Below are 23,789 nucleotides of genomic sequence, written 5' to 3' on the forward strand. Positions count from 1 at the left end.
TGTGTGTGACCCTATAGGTTTTCACGGCGTTGGCAATTATATTAAATCACGTATTTAACATAATAAACAGTGAGCGGTATCTAGCAACACATCACTGCTACCCAAGTCACGAAAATGTCATGTGATCTGACAAAACCTCCTGTGATAATAATTATGTGTATAATTACCCCTTTGCCCTTATGTCTATATTGAACACAAGGTATAGACCGTGTCACCCTTGTCCAGTTCAATATTGGGCCCATAGACATTTATCTTGTTACGCAGGATTGACAAATTCCATCTAGGACACTCATGTCCCTCAGCATGCTTCGTGGAGTACCCATCAACTGTCTTTATGGTTATCCAGTTACGGACAACGTTGGATCAGCAATAAAGCACTCGACTCTACATCTAGGATCCATAGTGGTTTCAGGTCGAAGAGTGATATACACTATTATCACCATGATAATAACTTATGACACTTTGCATAACTTTCTATATAGTATTCTCATAGCGGGTCAATCCAGTATAAATATTACTCCTAATATTCATACCTATGTTTAAGACTTGATAACTCTTTATCCATGATCCATGAGATGTGATCATCAGTCTACAAACATAATAGTCGTAATGCTTTAATGTTATCCCACTTCACACTAAAGCTCGACTACGGATACTTTAAGAATAGTGTCCTTATGTTTAATGTGTTCTCATGATTAAGTCACACTTAATACATTAAACGGACTATCTATTCTAGGGACTTTATTAATCAACCATAATAAAGAAAATGTCTTTTATTATTAATAAATAATTCGATACAAGTACCAAAAGTATTGGCCTCTAGGGCTTATACCAATATCTAGGTGAACATATAATGTTAAATCACAACTAAAAATATTTTTTTGTAAAATCGTACACTTAGACGATTCTAGACGATTTAAATCATCTGAAATCGTGTAAAATCGTTGGATTTTACTTTTTATTTGTCAAATTTTAGAAAACCCATTTTTTATTTTGGCCCTTGAAAACTTCTTCTATGCTTTGTTGATATTGAATATGATAATGAATTTCTAACTACCTTTGATCAACATACTAATAATGATGATGATAATGTGCATCAACCTATCAATGTTGAAGTTGTTATGAAACTCCTGGTCTATGCAAATCTCCAGCTCCACCTTCAAATATTTTTTTCTTTCGTTCTAATATTGAATAACCTTTATCATGTGGAGATAAATTTTATCTAGTTGAAGATGAAGACACTTGTTCCATGTCGTCCAAAGACTCGGGACACATTGCTTAGCACCGACTAAAAGTACAATAACGTGAGGCTCATTATTCAATATATTATGTCAGGTCCAAGGTATAAATACCTTCGTAAAGGGTTTCAGGTACACAATATCTAATCTCTACTTTCACTACCATTATCTTGAACCCTAAATTGACTTGGGTGTCGGAGTGTTAACCATGTAGGTACCTCCTAGGTCCATCATACTAGAGATATTAAAACTAATTAATGGAATTGCATCAAGACCGATACATCTGGTTTAATAAGCATCATGATCTCAACCTTCGATCCACAATGTTATATCATTGTAGTGCTTTGAAAGCTTCACTCTGTCGTAGCTTCTGGAATCCTCAACATTTATGGTTCCGCAACAAAACAATAGCGTTGTCTATGGTAATCAACTTCCAATTCCTGCGATTTCCATGATTCCATATTCCATCCTTAGGTCTAAACTCCAAAAGCGTCTTACAAGAAGAAATTTAAGTTTCGAGAATCCAAGATCCCAGGTCTACGATGTTTGGATCCACCAAATTCCGATCTGATGTTGAACGAGTGATTGTATTGATTGTGGCTTGTAGTGAAGTAACACCATCAAACACCCAGGTGTCGAGATCTCGTCCGACGACATTCCAATAAACAGGGGGAATCATCCCCAAGCATTTGGGAAATTCGTACAGTGGCCCCTTTATATCCATTATCATATTCGCAAGTCGAGGACCACTTGAGTCCTATTTTGCCCTCAATGGAGCAACATTATGATTCGGCCCCTGCCAAGTGCATCATTGAGTGAGCGCCGTCAAATTTGAGCCATAGTCCACCACAAGCCCGACCAAGAACATAAGAATTGCCTCCATAAGAAGTAATGGCACGCATACTACAATGGTCGACCAACGTCAGATGTCACATCATCATAACGACAAGATCATGATGCGAGACAACTAACAAGGCTTTAGGAACATAGAATTATAAGGGAGTTGTGATATGAGGGGTAATTTAGACGTGGGGTAACTCAAAAGATGAAGCACTCAGACGGACGCTCAGTAGATGGAGTAAGGAAGGGCCACATTGCTCTCCATCAACTGGAAAAGTCTCCAACACCCTGAATTTGCTCCCAAATGAAATTTAGAAAGGTCATTAGGGTGAGAGCCAAGGAGAAGGGCGTCCCGCAAGACTCTCCATGGCATAAAACCAGAGGAGCATCAAAGAGATGTCGACCTCAACAAATTCCATATGGAATCCCTTCAGTGTCGGAGAAGACACAAGCATCCCAGATGTATCGAAGAAGCTCTGAGCCCAAGAAAATCACTCCACCACAACCCGAATACTAGATTTGCCCACAAGCTTTAATTCATTTATTTGTAAATTAATTATATAATAGTGAAATTATATATATATATATATATATATATATATAATATATATATTATATATATATTATATATATATAATATATATATATTACTATTATACTCTTGTTCTTCTTCTTTCTACCTTGTCCCCTCTTTACAGCACTGAAATGTGAATGCACGTAGTAGTGAATCAGTGAACAATCAATGCAGTTGATACCCGTCTTAAAGATTCTGGGATGCTTTCAGAGACGCTTTGCCCATCCAACTACAACAATCAAAATTCTCTGGAACTTGGGAGGATGTGAAAAGAATCATAAGGAGAAGATTTATTTTGTCATATTATCATAGGGATTTGCACACAAAAATTCAAAGACTCACTCAAGGTTCCAGGAGTATTGATGAGTATTTCAAAGAGATAAAATTTGAAAAATTAGAGCTAATATGGAAAAAATACAATGATGCAGCCATGATTAGGTTCCTTCATGGGTGCAATGAATCGAACCAACTCGGACATAGTTCGAAACTCGATTCAACAACTATATCATTGAACATGGTTCACGAACCAAATTAGTTGAATATGAGCAAAAAAATTAAGTTCGTTAACTAAATGAGCTGAACTTGAATTATGTTAGTTTGACTCGTTAGGTTCATGAGTCAACTTGATTATATATAATGGAAATTTATCAACTTCTAGTAGTTTTATTGTACTATTTAATTAAATTTGTAAGATTCCTAAATATTTAGATGAAGTTCTAGATTTTTGAGACAAATTTATACTCTAATTAAGTAGCTTTTGAATTAGACTTTCAAACGTATTTCTTGAATGTTGTGTAGTTTTTCAAGTTGTATATTTTTTTAATCTAAGTTAAACTCCATCTTATAAATTTTATTTTATTTAAATATTTTCCTTTAAAAATATTAATTTAAAATGTCAATTTTATATATATAAAAAAAATAGATTTTAAAAAATGATGGTTAAGTTCGTGAATCAAACAAGTTGAACCGAGTTGTTCGTGAACTTAAATGAATCGAGTTTGAGCTTATAAAAAATTTGGGTCGAAGTTAAGTCAAGTTTTAAGTTGACCAATTCTTATCGAGTTTAGTCGAGATGATAGGAGTTTGATTAGACTCAACTCATTTCCAGCTCTATTCATGGCTTAAACTTTTACATAAGTGACATAGTGGAACTTTATCACTATGTTGGAATGGAAGAGTTGGTACACCAGATTGTCATAGGTAAACAACAAATAAAACAGAAGGTCTAAGTTAGGAAAAACATAAGTCCTTCTTTCAACTCTCAAGGTTGAAAGGATAAACAAAAGGAAGAGAGAGACTCTCCATCATCAAAGGTGCCAGAGTTTACACTAGAGGTAAAACCGCAAATCTTTCTCAAAGTTTTTATACTAATAAAAGTGTTATTTGTTTTAAATGTAAAGGTCGGAGAAATATAGTTTCTCAATGTAAAACAAAGAGAACTATGCTAACTTAGGAGAATTAGTATCATGAAGATGAAAAGTATGATGGATATTGTTGTTACATTTGATTGGCATAATTTTATAGGCAACATATGAAGAAAGATGTCATGACATTATGTTGATACATTCTATCTCTATGAGCTCAAACCAAGAGGAAAGATGTGGAGCAAGAATTTCCACACATTGAGGAATATTATGCCTCATTCAGAAGCAAGCATACGTTGTGTAAATCTCGTGCGTGATGAATATTTGTTTCCTTTATTGTTTGATTATTTTATGTGCTTTTTGGAATAAAGAAAGATTTCCCAAAAGGACAATTTTCAATATTTAAAAAGATCAAATCAGATTGATGGAGATTTACTATATCAAATATTTCAAATTAAATTAATGGAGATTAATGTATTACACAATTTGGATTTGCTTCAGCCACACGAAATGTTCAAAACCCTAACGGGACATGCAATTGGATTATATTCTATTTAAGGAGGACCTCTCGATGTAGAAGACTCAAACCTTGAGGCAACAAGCAAGGCGTGTTTAGTTATCGAGTCTTTTATTTTCATTGTTAGTTGTGTTATGAAACTCTATTTGCTATTGTCAATCATATATAAAGGAATAGAGTTTGCTTTCAGTTGTAATTGGTTTCATCATTTGTACTATATTGTAACTGTCCAATCACTTAGAAAGGTGCTTGAGAGAAAGTGTTAGAGGTCTCATATTCAGGGGGAGTCCTGAATAGAAATTCACAGGTAGTATTAAGAAAAAATTACTTGAACTAGAAGGGTTCAACTAAGACCAATTTATACTTTTACTATTAAGAATGAATTTTATTTATTAGGTTAACGCCCTCCAGACATAGGTGACTTTGCACGAAACTGGGATATCAATTCCTTATATCTTTTTACTTTATTTTCAGTTTATTTGTTATTGTATTAATCTTGTCATACACAGTGTCTCACATATTGTGTCTGACATCTTTCCAGTAGAAGAATATAATTTCAATTGAGCAGGCACCGTGTTTTGGTTAGGTGAGCTTCATGGGATTTATTCATTCTATTCAAAATGGATAATGCTAAAGAAGGAGGATCTATAAACCGGCCAACAATCTTAGATGCCAGTAACTATGATTATTAGAAAGCCCATGTTGTTATCTTTCTCAAATCTATGGACAATAAAACTTAGAAGGCAATCATCAAAAGATGGGCACCCCTAATGGTTACTGCAGAGAATGTCACCCAGTCTCTGAAGCTAGAAGAATATTAGTCCAAAGATGAAGATGAAAAATCTCATGGAATTTCTCATGCTCTCGATGTCATATTCAATAGAGTTGATAAAAACATCTTTAGACTCACACATGTATTATTACCAATTGTTATGTTCGCTTTTGTGACTTAGTCAATTTATCGTTTGCTCTTGGTGGAAAAAATGTCTGAATAAAAGTTGGCCATAAAGATTCTTAGATCTCTTCCAAAAAGGTTTGAGATGAAAGGTACAGCTATATAAGAAGCTCGAGACATCACTACCCTTAATGTTAATGAACTTATTAGTTCACTACTAAATTTTGAAATGGCTATCAATGACAAATCTGAAAAGAAAAACAAAGGTGTTGCATTTAAAGCTGATATTGGAGATGATGAGGAACAGGTAGAAGAGGATATTGATAATAACTTGTCTAACTTTATTCATTTACTTGCAAAAAAAATTAGCAAACTTGATAATACCTTATGTGAAAATTTGAAAAAAGGTCAAAGAATAATGTCATTGACAAATGCCAAATACAAACTTCTTGACAACTCGAGAGGTTTCAATTCCCAACACAAAAAAACAGAGAATGAGACAAACCAAATAAAGGCATGGAAATCCAATGTCATGAGTGTGAAGGTTTTGGACACATTCAGGCAGAATGTACCAATTTATTCTGAAGTAAAAGAAGAAATTGGTTTTGATGAAAGACTACATGTCAAAGCAACCTACTTGACATTATTACCAACGTGTAAATATCTACAAAAGACCATCTTATAGATGCCACTATTGTGTCCAACACGGGCACATTCGACCTTTTTTCTACAAACTGTGCGGTAGACTTTACTATCATTATCAACAACATCTCATCAAGAACACATCAAGACATAATTATGTCACACAAGTTTGGAAAATTAATGAGGCAACTACAAGTCACATTACTCATACCTTTCTAAGAGCATCCTCTCATGAAGATTGGTATTTTGATAGTGGTTGCTCCAAACATATGATGTGAGAGAAGAACTATTTGAAATAAGTAAAGCCCTATTCTATATACTTTTTTTACTTTTGGTGATGGTGATAAATTCAAGATTGTAGGAAAATGGAAATTGGATTATCCATTCCTCCCAAGTTTAAAAGTTGTTCTTTTAGTTAAAGGTTTAGTTGCTAATCTCATCAGTATCATCCAGTTGTGTGATCAAGATCTTTGTGTCAACTTCACTTGTTCTGAATGTATTGTCACCAAAAAAATCTAAAGTGGGTCATGAAATCTACAAGGTTATCAGATAATTTTTACATGTGGAGAGATCTCAATCAACGGATCAACCCTCAACTTGCGTGATTACTAAAGAGGATAAAACTAAGTTGTGACACAAGAAACTGGGTCATTTGAATCTTAGAAGCGTGATAAAGATTATCTCCAAAAAGGCTATCAATGGCCTTCCTACAACATCTTACCACGTCAAAGGTCCTAGAGTTACTTCATATGGATCTCATGGGACCCATGCAAGTAGGAAGCTTGAGCGGAAGGAGATATGATTTTGTGTGTGTTGATGACTACTCACAGTACACCTGAATTGATTTTCTTAAACAAAAATATGACACATTTTCACATTTGAAAGATGGTGTCAACGTCTTCAGTGTGACAAAGGAAGTGAGATTGGCAAGATTGTTCGAATACAAAGTGATCATGGAAGGGAATTTAAAAACTCTATATTTTTAAAATTCCGCTCTTTAGAAGGAATTGATCATGAGTTCTCTATGCCAATTACTCCACAATAAAATGGCGTGGTTGAACTCAAAAATATAATTCTCCAAGAAATGGTTATATTTGTGCTTCATGCGAAGAATATCCCTTATTATTTATGGGTTGAAGCAATGAACACAACTTGTCACATCCATAATCTAGTAACCATCTGTCTTGGCACCAAAGTTACTCATTGTGAGTTGTGGTAAGGAAGAAAATCTAATGTCAAATATTTCTATGTGTTTGTCAGCAAGTGTTACAATTTGGTTGATCGAGAGCAAATGTTCAAGACATATCCTAAAATTGATGAAGGAATTTTCTTGGGATATTCTATCAATAGCTGAGCATATCGAGTGTATAATAACCACACAAAGGCCATTATGGAATCCATCAATGTGGTTGTAGATGGCATACCATAAAATGGAACAAGTGATGAAGAGGAAGACTACATGTTTGTAAATGAACAAAATGTCACACCTAATATGTCAAACAAAGATACTGACATTATTCAGAATCCTGAAGTTGAAGACTTTGAAGATGGAGAAGATGATGTTTTGACAAATAAAGGCTCGTCTGTCAAAATAAAAAAGTATCATCCTATAGAGAATGTGATTGGATATCTCAATGAAGGAGTCATCATCAGATTCAAAGAAGTGATTTCCAACATGTTATTTATCTCCAAAATTGAGCCTACAAATGCTAAAGAAGCCTTAACTAATGAATATTGGATGAATTCCATGTAAGAAGAACTTGTTCAGTTTGAAAGAAACAAAGTATCGGAATTGGTTCCCAGTCCTAACTCAATCATCATCATAGAAACCAAGTGGATCTACAAAAACAAGTATGATGAGTATGGTAATGCGACAAGAAATAAAGCTCGATTAGTGACTCAAGGATACACGCAAAAAGAAGGTATTGACTTTGATGAGACTTTTGCTCTAGTTGCTCGCATTGAATCCATCAGACTGCTATTGGGAATATCATGTCTCTTGAAATTCAAGTTATATCAAATGGATGTCAAAAATATTTTCTTAAATGGATTTTTGAATGAAGAAGTATATGTTGAACAACCAAAAGTATTCATTGACCCTAGCGCACCAAATCATGTTTATAAGTTAAATAAGGCTCTTTATGGGTTAAAACAAGTTCCAAAGGCTTGGTATGAACGACTTACATAATTCCTCACCGCAAATGGTTACATTAGAGGTGATATTGACAAAACTTGTTTTGTTAAGAAAGAAGAAGGAAAACTTATGATTCTCAGATTTATGTGGATGATATTGTGTTTGAATGAATATCAAATAAGGTGGCAGAGCATTGTGTACAACAAATGCAGTTAGAATTCAAAATGAGTTGGGTAGGCAAACTTACTTACTTCTTTGGTTTCGAGTTAAACAATTGAAAGAAGCTATGTTTGTATCACATAGTAAATATGCTAAGAACATTATGAAAAAAATCAGTCTTGAGAGTGCAAAACACAAACGTGCACCTATTGCAACTCATATCAAGCTAACTAAAGATAATCAAGGAGTTGATGTGGATCAAAGTCTTTATAGAATCATGATTGGTAATCTTTTGTATCTCACTGTCAGCCACCCTGATATTACTTTTTCAACAGGGGTATGAGTTTGTTACCAAGCAAAGTCAAAAGTTATTCATCTCACACTGGTTAAAAGGATCATTAAATATATAAATGGAACTTGTGATTATGGTATCTTGTATTATCATTACACCAACTCCATTCTAGTTGGGCATTCTGATGCTGACTAGCAGAAAATATTGAAGATAGAAAAAGTACTTCTGGTGGATGTTTTTTTCCAGGAAACAAACTCATTTCATGGTTTAGTAAGAAGCAAGATTGTTTGTCATTATCTATTAGTGAAGCTGAGTACATTGCAGCGTGAAACGGTTGCACACAACTGTTGTGGATGAAACAAATGTGGAAAGAGTACAATGTCAAACAAGATGTTATGATATTATAATGTGACAACATGAGTGCTATAAAAATTTCTAAAAACCTAGTTCAACATAGTCGTACTAAACACATTGACATTCTTCACCATTTAATTATAGAGCTTTTTGAAGACAAAGTCATTACCCTGGATCATGTATCAATAAAAAACCAACTTGCTGACATATTTACCAAGGCATGAGACACTACTCGGTTTGAAAAATTAAGAAATTCCCTAGGTATGTGCATTGTTGAGAATCTATAGAAATTAATATTGAGATGGCATGAGAGTTATTGTGTTGCATTTTTGTCTCTCGTAACCATCATGACCAAGGCACGTGCACTACTTTTTATCTTGACCATCAGTATTCCTAATTCGAATGTTATTCAAATTAACATATACTCTTGCATTATGCACCTCAAGTCTCTCAAAACAATAATTTATATTTTCATAACATCTCTCCACTCTCATTTCTTTAACCCTAAGTCAGTCCTCTCATCTTCCTCTCAGAAAGTGTGCATTCATGGTTAGAACTAGAAGAGGAACAAATACCTATGGAAAAGAAAATAAGACAACAAAGAAAGCCAAGAAGCCCAATGTGGAAGCAAAAACGGTGATCGACATACACAATGTTAAATTGAAAGGAGTAGTTCTATGAGGGAATGGCGATGGTCCGGATGGAGGTCCTCTCACCATGGAAGTATCAAAAGAGGCTAGAAAGAAGAAACTGAATAAGGTTGGTGATCACACTTCAAAAGTTCCATTAACCATGTATGATCTTATAGGGAAATGAAAATATGATGGAAGTAAAGTCTCTAAGGTTGATCGTGTTCCTAGTAACCATACTAACCATGCAGATCAACTAGCAAAAGAGGTTCTAAATGTTGCGCCACTTCAAATTATTGTTTCAGTCACCGTTAAAGGTAAAGTTTCTAAAAATAACCCCTCTAAAAATGTTGTTGAAGATATGTTGGAGAATGCTGTTGAGGTTTCCAAAACTAATACCAAGACTCAAAATGTTAATTCTGAAAACCTAACCCAAACTGTAGATTCTCTTCATGCATGTGATAAACCACCTAACGAAGATATCATTGAAAATATTTTCAGTGAAAACCCTGTATAGACCCCTATTGTTGGTGTTCCAATTGTATCGGACTCTAGTGACGAAGATTCTCTAGAAAGTCAAGGTGATGCTATTGAAAATGTTGATATTGACAACCCTCTAAATGATTCTGAAAAAACTGTAGAAATAAATTCGGATGATGAAAATGATAGGAAAGGATCTGGTGGTAATGAAGTCGGTGAAGAAGTGGAGGAAGAACAGGTGGAAGAAGATACTAATACTGAAATGGAAGTCCCCGTGGAGGAAGAAGTTCAAAATAATGCTGCTAATAAAGCCCTTGAAACTGATCTGGGAAATCAAGATGTTGATAAAGATGTATCGGACAACAAGTTCGACATGTTGGAGACAGAGTCTCCAACTCAGAAGGAGGGTGAAAGTGTAATCCCTAATAATCACGTTGAAATGATATTGATAATAATGTGAGTAACAACATTAAAGAAAATGTTGGTGACTCTGTAAATGATGATGAAGACCTTGTTCATGAGAATGTTAAAATCGATGAAGCCCGTGTTGATGTTATTAACAATAAATATGTTAGTAAGAAGTTTGCGAAGAAATCTAAAAAGAAGGTAGATAAGAAGAAAGGAACTCTTAAGCCTAAGAAGACTCCATCCAAGAAGGTGTCTACTCTCGCCTAGGCAAAGAAGACAACTAAAAGGAAAGATATTTCTGGTAAGAAGAAGAAGAAAGTTGTAGCAACCAGTGAGAAGTCTGCGGGAAAGAAGAAAGCAACTCCTAAAATAAAAGTTGTTCTTGCAGTAGAAGATGTTCTTGCAACTCCTTTAGACAATATTTCATTCCATTTTGAAGAAATTGTTTTGAAGTGAAAGAATGTGTATCACAGGAGGATAACCCCTAAAAGGGAGCTGTCTAAAGAAGCTTTAAAGTGTGAAGAGATTTTTGAGTTGTTGGATGATGCTCAGATCATGAAGATTGTGATAGGCCTTAGCCCCTACTATATTAAGCTTGTCAAAAAGTTTATTATTAATATTCATAAAAATATTTTAACAATTCTAAAAGAAGATATTACAAAAAGGTGCATCTTCGAGGATGTTGTATCAGTTTTTCTCCTGCAATAATCAATGAGTACCTGGGATTCTGGGAAGAAGCAAACTGATCACGACTGGCAAAGTTCCTCCCCTAAAGATCATTGCTAAAGAAATCACTGGTAGGGTTTATGAAGATTGGCCAAGTGAATGCTTGCTTCCTACTGCAAGTTTGAGTGTGGGTATGCCATTCTGAACAGGATTAGATCTCTAACTAGGCTCTTATTAATCACAATTCAGGTATTACTCCCTTTTTGGATAGGTTGATTTATCAAATAGGAACTAGAGTTGCCTTTGATTTTGGTGAGTATGTGTTTGAATAAATCTGGAAGCAAGCTGAGTCCTTTGCTCTGAAATTACCCATTGTGTTTCCATCCCTTATATTTGGTGTTCTTATTAACCAAAAACTTGACGTTTTGAGTAGTGAGGATATTACTGGTGTTAGTTCGAGTCCACTGAGTTTTAGTTATCGTATGTTTACTGAAAGTCATGTTCCAAGAATTTCTCTCCCAAGATTCAACACTTTGATCTGACTGTTGAAGGTGACCTTCATGAGGTTCCCTCATTGTCTGGTATTGCCTGAAGTCGTGTTTTACTGGAATTGATGTAGGTTTCCAAGTCATTTCATGAAGTTATTTTTTACCTCCACAGCTAGAAAGAACAAGGTGGATGACTTGATCAAAATAATGAGTCCCAAAGGAGCTGAAACATCTACATCTCATGTTGCTGGACTGGATGAAGGGAATAATGTCAAGAATGTTGAGGAGAATGATGATAATGAGATTGAGACTGATGGTGGTGGAAGTGAAGATGAATATGAGTTTGTTTCATTTAGAGAATTTGAAGTTGTTGATTAATGATTTTTTTGGTTCTGTTGATTCTAGTGATTCCTGCCATGCGTGGGTGTTTATGAAATATGTTTAACTGACCATATGGCTAGATAATGGCTCCTTGTATCCTCTTGGGTTGGTTTCATTTTTTTCTTTTGGTTTTCTCTCCCTCTTGGGTTGTTTTCTCTTTGGATGGCTGCATATTTACCCCTTCGCCATTTTAAGGAAATAGGGGGGACAAATCTGATGAACGATTATGGTTATGCAAGATAACTTTTATGCAGAAAAATTTATGTGTGTTACGTTTGATTGGCATAATTTTATAGGCAATATTTGAAGCAAGATGTCATGACATTATGTCTCTATGAGCTCAAACCAATAGGCAAGATGTGGAGCAAGATGTTGCACATATTGAGGAATATTATGTCTTATTTAGAAGTCGGCTTATGTTGAGTAAATCTCCAGACTGATGAAGATTTGTTTCCTTTATTGTTTGATTGTTTTATGAGTCTTTTGGAATAAGAAAATATTTATGAAATGAATCATTTTTAAGATTTAAAAAGATCAAATCAGAATGATGAAGACTTGTTATATCAAAGATTACAAATTAGATTAATGTAATGCATTAATTGGATTTGTTTCGGTCGCACGAAATGTTTATTTCTTCATGTAGAAGACTCAGATCTTATTTAGTTCATTGAATCTTTTGTTTTCTTTGTTAGCTGTGTTGTGAAACTCTATTCATTAGTGTTATCGTCCAATCACTTGAGAAAGTGTTTCCGAAAGAAAAAAAATAAGAGGGATATTATATTCAAAAAAAATCCTAAATAGAAATTTACATGCAATATTAAAAAAATTGAATTACAAGAGTTCAACTAAAATCAATTTATACTTTCATATTTATTTCGGTCTTTTACCAACAACAATACTCTTTATTAAAAACTAAAAAAAAAAAACAAGACATCTACTAAAACGCACTACAATTTTAAGATAAAATAGTAAAAGAATAATTTAGTGACTTTATCATACTTAGTTAAGATCTAAGATTGTAAAATTCTTGATTTTTTCACTTAATATTTACTCCCTCTGAATCTTATTATTAAAAAAAATCACTTTTTATATTTTGAATAATCAATTTATAATCATATATTCGTTCCGTTCCTTTTTAAGTATTACTTTCTTGAAAAAAATGTATTTCTTTTTAATAGATACTTGTAAAGTTTAAGATAGTATTAAATACATTTTTGTCAAAATTATTCTTTAATAATTATTATAAAGAGAAAAATAATTATTTATTTAAAAAATAATAATAATAATTAGGTTTCTTGATATGGGTAGAAATTTTAAAAATTACATTTAATAAAAAGGGAGGGAGGGAGGGAGGGAGGATAATATTAGATTGAGTGATGGCAGATATGATATCAACCAAAGACACACCTACCATTCTATTTTAAGGATGAAAGAGAGTAAATGGTGTTCGAAAAAGGTGACATAAAGAAAAGGCTCAATTACTACAGTGTCAGTGTCCGTAATGGCAATAAGTACAAGTAATATATTTCAATGGTCCACCACCACTCCGCAACTCATGCCTTCATCACCCTTTTCCATTCTACAATAACATAACCCTTCTCTCCCTTACTCTTCTTCCATGGCAACACCAATCACTCACTTGTTTTCTCTTATCTTCTTGTTCACCTTCTTCCACTGCACATTTTCTCTTCTGAACCCTCAAAATGAGGTTGGCTTTCTAGTTCAACTTGATCATGATGTTAACATGGTCCAAACCAAGAGATGTGACTTTTCTCTTGGAAAATGGGTTTATGATGATTCTTACCCTCTCTATGATCCTAACTGCCCTTATCTCAGTACTGCAGTTACTTGTCAAAAGAATGGTAGACCTGATTCTGATTATGAGAAGTGGAAGTGGAAACCAAATGCTTGTTCTATCCCAAGGTATATTCACATTTTCACCCTTTTGTTTTCTTCTGTATATGCACTCATTTATCATGTTTTCTTAACTTGTTTATTGCTACTGCAGGTTTGATGCACTAAGGTTTCTTGGAAATATGAGAAGGAAGAGAATAATGCTGGTAGGTGATTCAATAATGAGAAATCAGTGGGAATCTTTAGTTTGCTTAGTGCAAGGAGTAATACCAACTGGTAGAAAAAAGGTGACTTATAATGGACCTGCAATGGCCTTCCATGCTATGGTAGGAAAATATTCATCAAACACATTTTCTTTTCTTTCTCTAAATTATTGATGTTGAAATTTTGTCTGGTAGGATTTTGAGACATCAATTGAGTTTTTCTGGGCACCACTGTTAGTAGAACTGAAGAAAGGTTCCGAAAACAAGAGAGTTTTACATTTGGATTTGATCGAAGAAAATGCAAGGTCTTGGAGAGGAGTTGATATTCTCGTATTTGATTCAGCTCATTGGTGGTCTCACTCTGATAACACAAGCTCGTAAGAAATATTATTCGTCAATTCATATTATTCCTTTTCCTCCATTTAATCTTAAATTCTCCGCTCTTAAAGGACACGACCATGAAACTTACACGAGACTCAACCATGAAACTGACACGTCGACACCAATTGTAATTTAAAATATTAAAGTAATTGATTTATATGGTTATTTTTCTTGACTAATACAGGTGGGATTACTACAAGGAGGGAAATAGTCTGATCAAAAACATGAACCCTATGGTTGCTTATCAAAAAGGACTCAGTACATGGGCAAGGTGGGTGGATCTAAATCTAGACCCCCAAAAAACCAAAGTCATTTTCAGAAGCATGTCACCTAGGCATAACAGGTACTATCTATTTGTATATGCTCAAAACCAGTTTATCATCTTCTAAACTAAAACTAAAACTAAGTCTCATATTTCACTAGGTGAAATTGACATGGATGAAATGCAGAAATGGTGTTTATAGTCAAACCATCTCTAAATCTTTATTAATAATTTTCTGTCTATAGTATTTTTTTACACCTTTCACTGTCTCTAGCGCTTTGGTTTTTTATGCAGGGAAAATGGTTGGAAATGCTATAATCAGAAACAACCTCTACCATTCTTCAGCCTCCAAAAACATACTCCTGAACCTTTGCTTGTGCTCCAAGGAGTGCTGAAGAGAATGAGGTTTCCAGTATACCTGCAAGATATTACATCAATGACTGCCTTACGCAGAGATGGACATCCTTCAGTGTACAGGAAGGCAATAAGCCAAGATGAGAAACAAAAACAAGGAACAGACCATTCTTCTGATTGTAGTCATTGGTGTCTCCCTGGTGTGCCTGATATTTGGAATGAGATGTTGAATGCACTACTTTAATTTGACTGTAATGTAAGACTAATTATGTTTTTAGTTCCTGTACTCATGTTTTAGTCCGAATAAATTACAAATTTGTATGAATTTAGTCTCTCACTAAAAGCATGCAGTTTTGTAGTTTATAAGAACTAAATAATGAATATTGAGACCAAAAACAAAATTCGATATTACAGAAACTAAAAACATGTTTTCCGCCACAATGTATCACAAGAAATGTAAACAGATGCTCTATATCAGGATTTTGTTAGAGCATTTCATGTTTAGTACTGTTTGCATGTACATTGTTGTTTGGTGTTCTATTTATAATTTTAGTTATTAGTTAATAGCACTGTGTTTGGATTTTTCATTATGATTTTCACTGCCAAAGCAAGTTTCTTCTGTCATTTCCAAGAAAATATACAGTTAAGAAAGGAAGAAGAATTTCAAAATATGCATATGTAAAATTTGTCTTTAATTGCTTTTTTCAAAACAAAATTAAAAAATATTAAGAGCACTAGCATGGATGAATTACTTCTATGGCTGTTTAGAACTTCAAGAGAAACAAAAAAGTAATACTATGATATTGGATATTTGTTCTATAAAAAGCAATCAAAGAATCAATACATCTTGGTCCAAGTGTTAAAGGAGTTTGGTTCTCCTTGAATAATGTATTGAATTTAAGTATTGTCAAATAAAATAAAAAAGGTGTTGAGTATACACCTCATATAGATGGGCCCGATTTGGCTCAACTTGAATAAATCGAGGAAATAGTACCAAGAAAAACACCCAAACAAAGAATTCAGATTTAAAAACCTGAAAAATAGGCTCATTGGAGTGTAATGCTAACAAGATGAGTGCAAAACCCAAAAGAAGGGACAACAGGATGGTTCAAAAAAGAAGCTTTTGGGAGCTGTTGCAAGTTGCAACCCCATTGAAATAATGTTGTTGGATAAAAGCACAATGACAGATATACAAACTATGATAGAATGGAGAAAAGTAACAGCACAGATACCAAACACCCCCATTTCCTCCTTTGATTTAGTGGCTTTTGTTAGAAATTTTATAGAGGAAATAATAACCCAACCAAAAAAAACCAAGGAGTAACAAACTACAAAATGCTCTACATCAAATTTAGAGAATCTTGAAATATATCATAGGTATTATCATGATATTTTAAGCCCAAAAATTAAGTCGCACGATGCTTTATGTAGGGAACATCAAGAATCAGAACTTCACTTGTTTGTCTGGTGTGATTTCTCTGTTGTTTTGAGGATGAATTAGACCTACAATATTCTTAATACTTATATGTTTTCTATAAAAAGAATTACATACTAGTAAGTGACAAAAATGTTAAATCGTTTACAACCCGTTATAAGTTTAATAAGCCTATCCACTATTATCGTATTGAAATAAAAACTATAAATATCACAGAATCATATCTGTGCTAATGAATTATGGATTAATTGATTAGAACTTCTCACTGCAACAAATTCATTCATATAATTGACAAAAAAAAATCTTGATATCTTCACTCCAAAGCAATAGAAGACACTTGTATAGCTAACCATTTTTTCTGTGCAGCAATTGCACAAGCAGCGGAAATTTCATCATCTCTTGTCGCTAGCTATATATCCATAATCACAGAGCAACGACTTATAATAATGAGCCCTCTACATGCTTGGTCTTTTCTCTTACCATTGTCTGTACAAACAGCTCTCCAGCTCGGTATGAAGATCGTACCTGCACAACACAATTATAGGGCTCAAAATCAAAATGACTAAAGTTAAATGATGACAATATGATTAAACAATCTATCCAAGAGGACTGTTAAAGGCACAATGCACATTGTTGTAGTCCATTTAGGTGGATTTGTAGTTTTGTTCACATATGATTTTTATGCTAACTGTTATTAAGTTATATACCAAAAGAAGGTATGCAATTATCTTTTTCAGTTACAAACATACCAGTGGGCCACTGGCTACATAACGAAAACCGATAGACTCCCCATATTCTTTCCAGAAGTCAAACTTCTCAGGCGTAACATACTCTTTAACTGTCAAGTGCAAAGGAGTCGGCTGCAACAACAAGATTTTTTATTAAATTACAATCCACAACAATGAATCAATAGGCCATGTATTAAATTAAACATACAGTAGGCCATAGATTAAATGAAACATGAAATCTATAGTAAGATCATGTGAATGATCGGCGTCACTTGTAACCAAGGATTGAATTTTAAAATTTATTTTCTAAGGTTATGAGAAGGAGGAACCGGAATACTTCACATAAGCTAACCTGCAAGTACTGACCAAGAGTCAGAATATCCACATTTATGGCCCTTAAATCCATCATTGTTTTCTTCACCTCATCATCAGATTCTCCAAGGCCCAACATTATCGAAGATTTTGTTATCATACCCTCCTTGCTTTGTTTTGCATGGTTTAGAACTGCCAAGCTTTGTTCATACCTGCAACCATACTATGCATAAGAAATGGAACTGATGATGATTTGTAATGGAGAAAAACATGCCTACGAAAACGGAAGGTAAGTTTTAAATCATGTTCCATAATACTAGTAATAAAGTAATTGGACAGCCCACAATCAACAATCTTTTACTATGATGTTTCCTCCATCCCTTCCCATGTCCCTACGTTTTAGGGATATTACCATTGGAGAATAAGGTAATGGGAATTTGTAACTGAGAAATTATCAGATATGAGTCTCGTTTGTTTGTTATTAGAGGGCCATATGCTTCACTACTTATACTTAGCAACTGAACTGAGAAGACATAAAGAATTAGAAAACCAGTTAAAAATTGAATAGAAGACCCAATGACTTGGTTGTAAAGTTAAGAAAGAAAAGATGATATGCAAAACAAATTCATGAATTTTTGGTGTTGAAGCTTTAGTACATTTAGTGATATTTTATTTTCCTAATCTTCTCATATTTAATATGTTAACATTGGGTCCATGAGGAGTCCGCTCAGTGGTAAGATTTTGGTCTAACTCAAGAAACAGAGTTTAAATCCCTTCAAAAACAGTTGAAAATGACCACTTCACTAAATAATAATTTCCCTTTCATTTTTGTTTAAATGTTATCATTATGTACAAACTAGTAATCGCATTATCACATGTAAAGCGGTCGTCTTGAAAGGCTACTGCATTTAAAAACACTCATGGAAATATGTATTTTTCCTACATATTTATTCCAATTCTACCAGTAGTATTATCAATGACGGACAATGGCAGAAAACCAAAATTCTGCCGACATAAATGCTATGGTGTTGCCGTCCTTCACAGATTGGCCATGGCAAATGTCAAGAATCAGCGACGGCGCTGCCATAGCCAATATTTGACAACCCTGTACTGAAGTAATATTTTAGGGTTCTATGACAAAGCAGTTTGATCAGCAATTCAACTTACCCAGCTCTGGGATCTCTAACAAGTCTTTGGAGCCGTTTGACTGTCTCAATGTTGTGAGCAAAGACATCTAAACCTGAGTGAACCAGAGTTTCTACGGCCTTTAGATCTCCCCGAAAATCAGAGGTTAAACACTCAACCATGATCTCAGGTTTGATATTCTGCAAAATTAATCAAAAAAAGTTTGTTTGTACGCGTAATTTGCATTATATATCTTCTGTAAAATGCATCTTTAAACATCAGACTATACATCAATGCACCTTCATAGCTTTCACAGTTTGTGCAAAATGCCCACTTCCTCCATCAGGTATATCATCTCGGTCCACACTTGTTATGACAATATAATCCACACTGAAAATTCAGGAATTTGTAATTAATAGGAGATTACAAATAGAACTGGAACCAGGCTTTATTTTATTAGGTGGGATCAGTTATATGAACCAATCAATGCCATTAAAAGGGAATTAGATGCAAGAAAACTCGTATGAAGGATGTAAGATGGTCATCATCTATGTAACTTGTAAGAATGGCAAGTTGCACTACTTGGGTGTTTGTGTGTGCACGCTAAATGGAATGGCCATCAAGAAAATTATTTCTCCCGTGCTTATCTGATTCAGATTTTTATCAGTATCGTACAAATTACTAAAATATCTTGGACAATGTGTATTTGAAACAAAAAACATGTTATATGTTTATTGTAATGTCTTAAAACCATTCACTTATTGACGTATTTCAAGGCATAACCTGTAAGCTTTTGTAAAGGTCTACTAAGTCTGTATATTAGTATACTTCTTCAACTATGTAATGGCCCTGTTGCAGAGCAGGCCAAATCTGCCTCTAGCTAAGACAGATTTAAAAAGACGAAGCTTAGGATTGACTCTTGAAAAGGGATTATATGGGGTAAAATAAGTCAAAACTTTGTCTTATGAGGTCATGTGTTCAAGAAACATCTCACGCACGTTTAAGACAAAGTTAAGCTTGGCTTATTTTGATATTTTTTAGCCCTACACTCAAACGAATCAGTTGTCAAAGTGCAGATTGTTAATTCACGCTGCAACACAAACATCAACATATTAACATGTTATATACGCACCCCCAACTGGCAATGGCCTTGGCAGTATTTTCCGGTTCCATAGGATCCGGAGGCGCTGGGTTACTGCTGGTCTTCACGGCACAAAATCTACATCCACGAGTGCATGTATCACCTAGAACCATGATTGTAGCCGTTGCAATACCATCATCACCTCCATTCCAACACTGTCCATCAGAATATAAAGGTCAAAACTACTTATCTAGAATAGAAGCATATAAATACCAAAACATATGCTTTTCATTGGTAAACCCTAAGAAATGAAGTTCTCAACAAAAGCCATTTTTTCAAAAAATTAAAATTTCAACAACAATTTCATAATTTGAATAAAGAGCAATCCAGTTAAGTGAAAGTTATACAAAAGAGGAGAAAAAATGGAACCTCTCCTATATTAGGGCACTGTGCTTCTTCACAAACAGTGTTGAGTTTCAACTGAGAGATGGATTGTTTAATTTGAGAAAATCTTTCACCCTGAGGAGCTTTCTGTCTCAACCATTGCGGCTTCTTTACGTTGGGGTCTCTCCCAGTGAATGGACCCAACCCACCTGGATAGGGTCCACTCTTGTTCGGTATATCGGAAAGTGAAAGCGATTGGTCCTTGGTCTGGCATCGAAGTGTGAAAGTTGAAGAAAAATAGGAAGATTTTGGAGATGGAATTGAGGAGAAGGAAAATGAACAAGGATGGAAAAGTGATTGATGAAACATTGAAATATGCGGGGAAGGGAAAGAAGAAGGTGTGATAGAGAGAAGAAAAGTAGAAGCTATGTTATGGGATTGTTCAATTGCATTTACATCTTGCAGTTGGTTGTAGGTGGCCAGCTTTGGTTATTCCGTCTGTGTTCCGATCGTAGGTAACTTCAACAAACTTTAATTATAAAAAAAAAAGAAAAAAACTTGTTACAAAAATAATTGAGAAAAAAAAATATGCGAAAATAAATAAATAAATGGTTGATTTCTAAATTAGGGATGTTCAAAATCGAATTAACTCAAAAAAACTGCAAATTGAACCAAATAGAAAACTGCAAAAAATCGGTTTGAATGTGTTTGAGTTATATTTTAACAAAATTGTGCGGTGTGGTTCGATTTGCGGTTTGTATTTTGTAAACTTAATCAAACTGAATCAAACCGCATTATGTTACAATCCAAATTTCACTTAACTCACATTCAACTCAAACCTAAACCTATTATGTTATAGTCATACGATTACAAACGATTTTCTCTTCCTCATATTTATGGTTTCCGTTTTAACTTTCTCAAATCTCTCATAGCAGTATCGCGTCTTCTTCGTCAAATACATCTTGTCTCTTCTTCTTTAATCTCTACTCTCTTATATTATTTCTTCCACCCTCTCATTTTTATGTTATCGTTCTTTCTTCTAATTTCATTTTTATCACACATATTTTTCTCTAATCTCACATATCTTTTATTCTTTCTTTTTATCTTCACTAATCTCTCATCTCCTCTATTTTTTTTTGTCATTATAATGTTTTGATATTATTTTATACTATTGTTTTATGCTTTTTTTATGTTTATTATTCCACTTTTGTCTAATCTAATTTTTACATATTAAATGGAAAGTTGTTGTCCAAATATGATGAGTTTTGTTGTTATTTGGTAGTGTCTGAATGAATAAATACAATGTTATGTTGTCATCTATATGAGTATGTATGGTTTAATAATTTTTTTATAAAAAAACTGAACCAATCGAACTAAATCAAACCACATTGGTTTGGTTTGGTTTTATTTTTATAATCCAACTGAACCAAACTAAATCACATATTTTTTCTCTTGCGGTTCAAATGATTTTTAGCGTCAAAATTACTCAAACAGCACCGTGAACACTCGTATTTAAAACTACTTCAAAGTGGAGTGTCTATGGTTAACTAACTCATATCAACGAACCCATTTCAAGGTTTTGGTTTGACAAATCAGACTATTCGTCATCAAAACATGTTTGAAAGTGAAAATTGGTTTCAAATCAGTTTAGATTCAGTTTAAAACTAGTTTGAATTATAAACTGCGGATTGATACTTAAGTAGATTTTTCCATACTTGGAAGGTTTGTCCTCTAAATTTGTTGTCTTTTTGTCAAAATTTGATCAATATGTTGATACGAATGGGAGAACTCTATAGTAAGAGTTTAAATTCAAATTTGTGCAATTGTGGTTCATCTTCATTCAAAATCATCCTAATGTCATTTGTTCCACTAAGGAACCAAAAATGATTGATAAAACTATATATTCTAGTCTTTATATGGCAGAATGGATCTTCAGTGCGACTGCATTGGGTGGACCTATAAGGTTAGCATTCCAACGCTCAAGTCAGTAAGAGAATGACGAGTAAAGTGAGTTATGAATTAGAGACATCCCACCACGAGTCTCACATAAGATATCTTATATATAAATGGCAGTTATGGATGTTTTTTACCATTTCGGCATGGAATGTGAGAGACTGTTTAATAACATTTAACGATAAGCAGTACCCCTTAGTATGGATTTAATGTAGAGCTCCAAAGAAGGGTTACAATGTATCTTCAGTGGTTTAGTGGAATAATCAGGACTAGTGATTGTGTCTCCTTATTGTGAATCAGTGGTCAGCCCATAACAGTTGCCCCCTAAGGCTTATTGTTGCACAGTAATGAGAAGTCTTAGAGAAAATTAGGTCGAGCTCACTGTGTCAGATCCATTGCATGGGAAAGTGGAAAAGATTTGGGAGTTGTTGTGAGTGACATTGAAAATATGTGCATTAAATGTTAGTCACGTCATTCAAACACCGTGCAAAATCATTCTTATATATAGTCTGAATTCATTAGTATAGGGTGTGGTGCTTCTTACTAGGGTGCTCAAGTGCACTCAAGTACCGTTAAAATATTAAGGACAATCCAACTTTTTTTTCATTTGCCCGTCTTTTTTATTTGGGACCATTGACTTTCGCCCCAATATATAAATGTTACTTCACCTTTCTAACGATGTTTCTACTCTTTGCACAAGTCATAAGTCTTTCCTTCTTCTACGAACCTCAATTGTTTCCCCCCATGAGGTCCAATGATTCCTTCTCTATTTGTCTTTCTTTTCATCCTCGGGTTCTACATTTTATCGATTCATCACACCCTCCGAATTTTCTCTATGTTAATCATTTCCCCAAGCTTCAATTTTTTTCGGGGGAAAGGTGCTGGCCCTGAGGTTACTTTTCCATCTCTTTAATGTGACGCAATTTTAGCCACCAGAGATCAGAGACAATGGTTTCTCTCATTTTTCCAACCATTAAAGATGTTTGACATTTACCTTGAGATCTAAAAAACTTCAAGGATAATTATTTCTTGGTGACTCCCTGAACTTAATAGACTCATTATTCGTTTTGTATTCTTCTAAAGGGTGGTTCTTCATACTCTAGCACCATGGTTCAAAGATGGTGAAATGTGAATCCAAAAATGTTTGACCCAATAACATTTCTTTTATGCTCCAAAAACATATGCCTTAGTTATTGATTCTTTGACCCTATAGGAAGGGTACTTGAAAAATGATTTAGTTTCCTTATGGGAGAGTTTAGATTATGAAGAGGGAACTAACCCTTCAGACACATCGCCTTTACAACAAAAAATCGATGTATTAATACACATTCCATTGTGGAAGCAACCACCACTCTTGAGAGAAAACATCTTTTGGGTAAGTAAAAGAGAACTATGTGTTCTAGGCCATACACATGGGCTTACTAGATATCAGAACCCATCATCAAGGGAGCGTAGATCATAGAAAAGGCATTAAGAATTTCTTGGTTCATTAAGTGTGTAACCCAACTTGTAAATTCAATAAACACCATTAGATTCATCTTACGTTCAATTGCATTCCACACCCTTCTTTTTGTATTTCAGTTACCAACAAATATTCTTGTAAAAGCATGATTAGTGCGTCATTCTCATGTACACTCCTTTCCATTTGAAATTTCA

General features: G+C 34.2%; 2 protein-coding genes across 2 annotated transcripts; one reads left to right on the top strand and one right to left on the bottom strand.

Annotated features, from left to right (window-relative positions):
• Positions 1–13,591: 13,591 nt before the first annotated feature.
• Positions 13,592–15,679, top strand: LOC127093917 (protein trichome birefringence-like 36). The gene is made up of 5 exons (XM_051032807.1): positions 13,592–13,984; positions 14,070–14,241; positions 14,314–14,495; positions 14,684–14,842; positions 15,056–15,679. The coding sequence occupies exons 1-5, from the start codon at positions 13,680–13,682 to the stop codon at positions 15,357–15,359; spliced, it is 1,122 nt and encodes a 373-aa protein (XP_050888764.1). The 5' UTR covers positions 13,592–13,679; the 3' UTR covers positions 15,360–15,679.
• A 945-nt stretch (positions 15,680–16,624) lies between these two features.
• On the bottom strand, positions 16,625–20,709 carry LOC127093395 (lipoyl synthase, chloroplastic). The gene is made up of 7 exons (XM_051032325.1): positions 20,226–20,709; positions 19,848–20,011; positions 19,015–19,105; positions 18,758–18,915; positions 17,631–17,802; positions 17,300–17,410; positions 16,625–17,075 (listed from the first exon to the last, which is right to left on the bottom strand). The coding sequence occupies exons 1-7, from the start codon at positions 20,547–20,549 to the stop codon at positions 16,989–16,991; spliced, it is 1,107 nt and encodes a 368-aa protein (XP_050888282.1). The 5' UTR covers positions 20,550–20,709; the 3' UTR covers positions 16,625–16,988.
• Between the last annotated feature and the right edge of the window lie 3,080 nt (positions 20,710–23,789).

Source organism: Lathyrus oleraceus, chromosome 6 (genome assembly GCF_024323335.1).
Source record: "Lathyrus oleraceus cultivar Zhongwan6 chromosome 6, CAAS_Psat_ZW6_1.0, whole genome shotgun sequence".
NCBI classification, from domain to species: Eukaryota; Viridiplantae; Streptophyta; class Magnoliopsida; order Fabales; family Fabaceae; genus Lathyrus; species Lathyrus oleraceus.

What these genes read in the sequence shown, in the direction of transcription:
- LOC127093917 (XM_051032807.1), top strand. Translation starts at nt 13,680, where the DNA reads ATGGCAACACCAATCACTCACTTGTTTTCTCTTATCTTCTTGTTCACC. An exon ending in AATGCTTGTTCTATCCCAAG is followed by an intron (nt 13,985 to 14,069) that starts GTATATTCACAT and finishes TTGCTACTGCAG; the next exon opens with GTTTGATGCACTAAGGTTTC. An exon ending in ATGTCACCTAGGCATAACAG is followed by an intron (nt 14,843 to 15,055) that starts GTACTATCTATT and finishes TTTTTTATGCAG; the next exon opens with GGAAAATGGTTGGAAATGCT.
- LOC127093395 (XM_051032325.1), bottom strand. Translation starts at nt 20,549, where the DNA reads ATGTTTCATCAATCACTTTTCCATCCTTGTTCATTTTCCTTCTCCTCA. An exon ending in AGTGCCCTAATATAGGAGAG is followed by an intron (nt 20,012 to 20,225) that starts GTTCCATTTTTT and finishes TCTGATGGACAG; the next exon opens with TGTTGGAATGGAGGTGATGA. An exon ending in AAACTGTGAAAGCTATGAAG is followed by an intron (nt 18,916 to 19,014) that starts GTGCATTGATGT and finishes TTAATTTTGCAG; the next exon opens with AATATCAAACCTGAGATCAT.